Source organism: Nannospalax galili, unplaced genomic scaffold (assembly GCF_000622305.1).
Source record: "Nannospalax galili isolate Female #2095 unplaced genomic scaffold, S.galili_v1.0 scaffold578, whole genome shotgun sequence".
In the NCBI taxonomy this organism is placed as follows: domain Eukaryota; kingdom Metazoa; phylum Chordata; class Mammalia; order Rodentia; family Spalacidae; genus Nannospalax; species Nannospalax galili.
The window spans coordinates 6,135,671-6,143,485 of NW_008342282.1; the positions used below are offsets into that span (position 1 = coordinate 6,135,671).

The following is a 7,815-nucleotide window of genomic DNA, read 5'->3' on the forward strand; positions in this document are numbered from 1 at the left end:
GTGATTATTTAAAACTATTTTTATTGCATGTTACTCTGTGTGTGTGTGTGTGTGCGTGCGTGCGCGTGCACGCATGCACGCGTGTGTAGCAGGTAGGGTGTGTATGTATTGTGGTATACATATGAAAGTGAGAGGACAATTTTATGGAGTCTTTTCTCGCCTTCCACCATGTGGATCCCAGGATTCAAACTCAGGTTATCAAGCTTGGCAACAAGCACCTTTAGCTGCTGATCCATTTTGCCTACCCCCAAATACTTTAAACAGTATTACAATCATATAATTTAAATGTTGTATAATTTTCAAAATTTTACTAGTGGGATAATTTGCTTATTAAAAATTCAGTATTTGCTTTGTTATACATTGCTTTTAACCAAGGAATCTAGGTGGCTTACACCTCCCTTCTGTGCTAGGCTTAACTGTCACCTTCTCTGAGGGCTGTGTGATTGTCTCAAATACAGTGTCTATCCTCCATACCCTATATTCACAGTCCTACTCATCCTGCCTGATTTTTTTCCTGCAGTAATCAGCACCACCTTATACGATATATTTGTATGTGTGCATATATTGCCTGCTTTTATTAGAGTGTCAGTCCCATGAGAGTAGCTCTCTTTTATTCATTCTATATCTCAAGCCATCAGAGCAAATGCATCACCTGTAGTGGGATCTTAATAAATATTCATGGAGCAAATGAATGAATATATGTGGATTAATAATGTTTACTCTCACCCTAAAGTGTTAGGTAATTATAGTAGTAAACATATACTACCTGACTCTCCTCTGGAAGCTGTTCCTGTTTTAAATCTTGTGATCCTTATACAACCATATAAAGTGGGTACTATTACAGCACTTTTCACAGATGAGGGCACCAAGGTGCAAGGACTAAATACCTTGCCCCAAATCACTAGCAATAGGAAAGGGATTCGATACAGGCAGTTTGGCTCCTGAGTCCTTGCTCCTAATCACTCTGCAGCCTTTAAAAGTGTGGGTCATTTTTAACTGCTCAGTAGTAATTCACAAATGAATATTATGGCATGTATTCAATTTTTAAGCTGTGGACGTTTAGTTTATTTCAGAGTTTTGACTATTGGAAACAGCACCATATAAGTATTTTTATACTTTTCCTTATGTACTTTTGCATGAGTTATTTAAGGTGTGTACAAACAGTAGAATTGTCACTGTATTTATTAACACATTAAAGTTTAGTAAATATTGCCAAGTGCCTCTCTCAGGCTTCCTGCTAACTTACACCCCCACTAGCAGTACGTGAATATTGCATTAGTCCAGATTTTTACTGAGTTAGGTAAATAGTGTTTTGCTAAGTAGCCAAGACTAACCAAGATTGTGACAATCTCTTCCCTCAGTGTCCCAAGTACTGATATTATAGACAGGTGCCCCTAAGCCCAGGATGGGATTTTCAGACTTGTCCTTCTAGTACGTGGCTGTGGTTTTCGTTTCCATTGCTGGACTGAAGGAGCAGCGTCATCAAACAAGCACTCATCACCCAGCGCACTTTGCTTTGCTGTAGCTGCCCATGTCCTCTGTCTTTTTGTTTCAGTTGCCTTTAGCCTTTGCAAAAATTGATTTTAGACATTTATAATTATGTATTATATACTAATCTCTTGTTATTATGATTTTTCAAATATTGTTCACTAGTCTATTTTCACTCCCTGCACTTCTTATAATAAATATAAGAATTGTTGTGTAGAAAATCAATGTACATCAATGTACTTGTAGTAGAAAGGTTTATTTAAAAATATGTTTGCCAGGTACTACTATAATTGACAAAAATATCTCTAAACTTCCAAATAAATTTTACTTAAAACCTTTTTATTCTCATTTGCAATTCTAAAAAATCAGAAATATTAAGAGCACTTATAGATACCATTTTATCATACTGTAATCATCAGTCACAAAAAAATTACTTAGAAAGAATTCATCTTACGTGATTTTTTTAAGCTTTCAGTGATAATATAATTTTTAAAAAGTTTCAGGGTTTAAATGAGAGGTGAGTATGGTGGTACCATGTCTATAATTATAGCATTTGCTAAGTGGAATCAATAGAATCAGGTCTAGGCTAGCCCTCACTATATGGCAAGTTTAAGGCCAGTTTGAGCTAAATGACACCCTGCCTCAAAAACAAAAACAGAAAGTAAAACAAAACAAAAAATATTTTAATGAGGCAGGGGGAAACTAGCCATTTGTAGAAATCATGAAATAATGGTTCATGACAAGTTCATGATGATATGTATGTGAGATAATACATAAGATTTATATAGAATGTTTACCCCAAGAGTATGTGGTAGATAGTTGTAAATTTTGTGATTACTACTTTTTAATGTAACAAATTTTGACTCTTAAGAGGTGATAAATATTACCATTGAAATCTACCTGATGACTTTACATCCATACTCAGGTGCCAAGGATCCGAGTGTAAACAAATGTGCCTAGTAAGAATCAGATACATAGAGATTAGAGATGCATGTGCAAACATCTAAGTGTTAGTAGCATTAAAAATGAGTCTTTCTGTAGGAAACAGTAAATTTTAAAATTAAATGGAGATCTTTTTTAAAGGTTAAAACCTCTTTCAATTTTATGTCTTAGAGGGTTTATACTCAGTTCACTATTGTATAATTGTATTACTTCAACTGTGAACCTAAAAATTTACAGCAACTTTTGAAAGAGATGTATCTTTGCCCTGGAAATTGTTATTGAATATGTTAAAGATATAAAGGAATGTTTCCTCTAATCATGTGGTTATTAAATTAAAAAAAATTTTTTTTAAAGAATTGAACACCTCTTGTTGGCATCTTGATACTCTGTGTGTGGTCATATACTCTAAAACCAAAGTTTTCTTCTTCTCTAGAATTAGCATTCTTTGAATTGGCATCCTTTCCAAAGTGATTTCCAGACATTTGAGCTGTTTGGAACTCAAAGTGTCCCAGGCATGTTCATCAGCAGCTTGTTCTTTTGCCCCTTTTGATTAGGGGAAACAATAGAAGATGCTGTTCGAAGAGAAGTAGAAGAGGAAAGTGGAGTCAAAGTTGGCCATGTTCAGTATGTCTCTTGTCAGCCATGGCCAATGCCCTCCTCCTTAATGATTGGTTGTTTAGCTGTGGCAGTGTCTACAGAAATTAAAGTTGACAAGAATGAAATAGAGGATGCCCGCTGGTTCACTAGAGAACAGGTAAAGTTCAATTTAATTTCCTTCTTCTATTGATTCTTCCCTGATAGTATCGGTTTGGGCATGCAGTGAGGAAGCATATTTCCAGCAAGTTGAATGAATGGCTACAGCCCTCTCATTATGAATGGATTACAGTGTAATAGATAATTCCACTTAGAAAGAGTGTATGGTCACTAATGTGTCCTGTTTGAGCTTATTCTGTGAGGTTCTTCTAGCAATGATGATTCTCCGCCATTTTAAATTTCAGATGCTATTCCTGCAGATCAATGATAGTATCTTTTAGGAACTTCAAGTACTTAAGCATTAGTTCAAACATAAGAGATATTAATCTTACACATTTACATTAAAGCATGTGGCTCTAAAAAAAAAATTAGTGAAAAATGCTTGAAATCTTTGAAGTTTTTATTGCCAAAAATTCAAAGGCAGCCTGGGATACATGGTGAGTTCCAGGCCAGCCTGGGTTACATCATGAAACCCTGCCTTTAAAAGAAAAAGAAAAAGAGATATACTGAAGAACAAAAATGATATAACTTGGGGCTGGAACACTGGTTGTTCTTGCAGAAGACCCAGGTTCAAATCCCAGCACCCACATGCCAGCTAACAACTGTCCATTAACTCCAGTTCCAGGGGATCCGATGGCCTCTTCTGCCCTCTGCGGGCATTGCACAACATGGGTGCACTGGCCTACATGCAGGCAATACACTCATACACATAAAATAAAAAAATAAATAAAATTTTTAAAAATGATATAACTTTATAGCAAATATATAGTTTTATATTTTGTATTTAAAAATTACATCCCTTAAAAGGAATGATAAATAATGACCTGTGTTTTGCATAGCTTAGAAGAAAAGGAAACAATACAGTATTAAAGACTTCGAATCCTTTATGACTTTGCCCATATAACATTAATTTTATTTTATTCTCCCAAAAGAAATTAGGTTGTTACTTCAGAATTTTAGAAAAGAGAACTTATACCCAAAAGTTGGCTTCACTTTGAAGTTAAATGCAGAGCACATATTTTGTTTGTATTCATGACCTTATTTTCATATGCCTCTCAGGAACATCTTTAAAAATTGGAGCGTTATCTCATTGAAACAATTGAAAAATGCTGTTTTAGCCAGAATTCACGTTGCAGGCCTGTAATCCCAGCTATTTGGGAGGCCATGGCAGACTGATCACAAGTTCAAAGCCTACCTAGGTTCCAGAGCAAGTTTAAGGCTGGCTTAGGCTACAGTGTTAATTGAAGGTCAGCCTGGGCAACTTAGTGTATAAAGAATACCAGTAGGGCTGGGGTTGGAGCTCAGTGGTACAGTTCCTTGCTTCCACAAAAAAAAAAAAAAAAAAATTTAAAGGTCGTATTAAATTATCTGTGTTAAGTATGGAGGCTACTTTTGAGTTTTATTCACTGTATAATTCATCACATTTTGGTTGTATTTTATATGAGCATTGAAATACTATTTATGTATGAGACTATTGAAGTCCTAATCATTTCATTATGGTATGTTTCAGGTTGTGGATGTTCTTACCAAAGGGAAGCAGCAAGCATTCTTTGTGCCACCAAGCCGAGCTATTGCTCATCAGTTAATCAAACACTGGGTTGGAATGAACCCCAATCTCTGAATGAAAGAACTAGCCTCTATTGCCTCTGTTTGCGAATCACGTAATTCTAACTACCACTTATTTTGCAAGCAAGATTAGAAATATTTATTGATCTTTAAAAATCTCTTAACATAAAATTTGTTGGGCTTCTAAAATATTTTAAGTGCTCTTTCATCATTAATCAAAGAATTTGTAGTTTTATGAATTAGAACAGTGCCTCAATTTTTCTTAAATTTGGAGTCAGCTTGGAACATTTTTGTTGTTGTGCTTCACAATTTTATCTCATAAAACCATATGTCTATGAAGAGACCTCCTGCTGTAATGAAGTATGCTCCAGAAATGTGACTAAACCTGAATCCCACTGCCTCTGTCAAGAGAAGACAACTTAAAGATTCCCTATTTGCAAAGAGGATCAAAATAGCTTTAATTACTTTGAGTTTGTGTTATTAGTATTTAGTCATTTCTTTACTGTAGAGGTCCCTTAAGTTGTCTCTTTCCTTCAGATCTATTGTTCCAGTAGTAGCACTGTTACAGTGTTACTCTTTAATCTGACTGCTGTTAAGAAGTGCTTTCAGGAGGTTTGAGAGATGGCTCAGCAGGCTAGAGCACTGACTGCTCTTTCAGAGGACTGGGGTTTGATTCCCAGCACCCACAAGACAGCTAACAGCTGTCCATAACTCCAGTTCCAGGGGATCTGATGCCTTCTTCTGACCTCTGCAGACATTGCAAGGCACGGGTGCACTTACTTGCATGCAGGCAATACACTTATACACATAAAATAAAAATAATAAATAAATAAATTTTTAAATCGTTTATTAAAAAAAATTAAGTGTTTTCATTTTAACCACTGACCCTAGTAGCATCTGGGAACACTCATGAATAGAGAGTTAAAGAAAGAGCAGGAGTGAACCGCTGTCCCTCAGCTCTTCTTAAATCTAGAACTAGTACATCTGTTTATATTACTTAAAGTTGTTAGGGCAAGTCAAGATTCTCTAATTTTTCACTGAAATTAAATATTTTTAAAGGAATTCTCAAAGGTAAGATTAAATTTCAAGTTATAGTTTCATATTCAATTAAAAATGCTTTAATTTTGGGAGGGATGGATTTCTTTTGGATATATATATATATATTTATTAGATATAAATTTTCATCAGTATTTATCATACTGAAATATGATATCTTGCTTTGACATTTCAACTCATTCTCAGAAGCCTTGATTAGTATACCTTAGAACTAAATCCGTAAGATTCTAGAGAAAGTAAATTGCTATAATTTACAGCTTTGCAACATAGACACATATTTTACCTGACAGTTTTAAAGTTGCTTTAAAAGGTAATCATCTTTTAAATATACAGATTGACACATTTTGCCTCTTTACTGCTGTTAAAACTGCAAAAGAACTTAGACATAATAGAGGTAATTCAATCCCCTCATTTTATAGACTAAAAAAAAGAAATGAATGATAAGTTTAATTAATTGGCGAATGCAATAATTGTAACATTTTCATATCTAACTCAGGACTGTATTTTCCTTGTAAGAGGAAAACCAATATTACCAAAAACAGATGTAGTGTAAATGGCTCAGTAAGTAAAGAGCTGGCTATGAAAGCAGGAAAACCTGAGTGTAGATCCTCTGCACCCATATGAAAAGCTGTGCGCAGCGTACACACCTGTAATCCCAGCTCCGGGAATCCCAGCTCTGGAGAGGCAGAGGAAGGAGGATCCTGGGGTTCTCTAGCCAATCCATGTAGTGAATCTATGAGCTTCACGTTCATTGAGAGACCTCATCTTAAAGATGGAGGACTAGAAAGATACTTCAGCAGTAAAGATCACTCGCCACTCATTCAGAGGACCAGAGTTTGATTCCCAGCACCCATTTCAGCAGCTCACAACACCTGTAATTCCAGATCCCTGACACCCTCTCTGGCCTCCACAGGCACTCACATACATGTGTGCACACCAACAAACATTTTTATTAATTTTTTTTAATTTTAATGTTTTTATTTTATGTGTGTGCATGTATTGCCTGCATGTAGGTAAATGCACCCATATCGTGCAATGCCCGCAGAGGTCAGAAGAGGCTGTCGGATCCCCTGGGACTGAGTTACAGACCGTTGTTAGCTGCCATGTGGGGGCTGGGATTCAAACCCAGGTCTTCTGCAAGAACAACCAGTGTTCTTAACCGCTGAGCCATCTCTCCAGCCCCCTTAATTTTTTTTAAAAGTGGAGAGTGACTGTGTTTGATCTCTTGCATGTACACACACATGTACACACACACACATACACACATACACACACACACACACACAAATTTGCAGAATAAGTTGAAAGAAGTGATTATAGGAAAAATGACAGCTTACTGAATGTTAATTAAAATTTTAGATACAGTACTTAAAATTTAATTAAATAAGATAACTTTCTCCGATAACATTTTATTAATGAATGCTATTTCTAGTAATTAATAAAAGCTTAGTAGAAACAAAGCCTTAGACCAAACCAAAACCTGTGCAGAACATTTATATACATGATAAAATTGGGACTGAATAACTATTAAAATGATGTTCCTTGATTATTATGAACTATAGCAAATAGAGGTTCAGTTTTGTTTCAAATGTACTTTTAATGCTTAAAGATTTCTAATATTACATTGTAAAATTCCAGATGCCCTTTATTTTAGGATAGCATGGTAAAAATATAAAATGTCAAAAAAATATGCATTTAGTTTCAGGTTTTAATCCTACCATACTTGGGTAAAATCACAAAGTAAATTAGTGTTTAAATAATTATTCCTAATTTTTTGACCTCTGAGAGGTAAAGATACATGTAACTAGAATAACCATTTCAACAAATGATTGAGGGGAAAATGCTAGGAATGTATTCTAATGGAAATCAACATAACAATTCATTAAAATATATTCTGTCTATTTTGTGTATGTTTTTTAAAATAAGTTTTCATGGGTTTGCTATAACAAATAGAGAAGACCAAGTTTTAGCCATTATCTTCTGCTTATAATAACAATGTTTATAAAGAAG

General features: G+C 35.0%; 1 protein-coding gene across 4 annotated transcripts in view; it reads left to right on the forward strand.

Moving 5' to 3' along the window:
- Nudt12 (nudix hydrolase 12) overlaps positions 1 to 4,940 on the forward strand; it is a 14,483-nt gene extending 9,543 nt beyond the window's left edge. For all 4 annotated transcript variants that reach the window (XM_029565886.1, XM_008838023.3, XM_029565887.1 and 1 more), the window contains exons 6-7: positions 2,985 to 3,184; positions 4,694 to 4,940. In XM_029565886.1, coding sequence (XP_029421746.1) covers positions 2,985 to 3,184; positions 4,694 to 4,804 — 311 coding nt within the window. In that variant the 3' untranslated portion in view covers positions 4,805 to 4,940. The remainder of the gene's footprint in view (positions 1 to 2,984; positions 3,185 to 4,693) is intronic.
- The last annotated feature ends 2,875 nt before the right edge of the window (positions 4,941 to 7,815 follow it).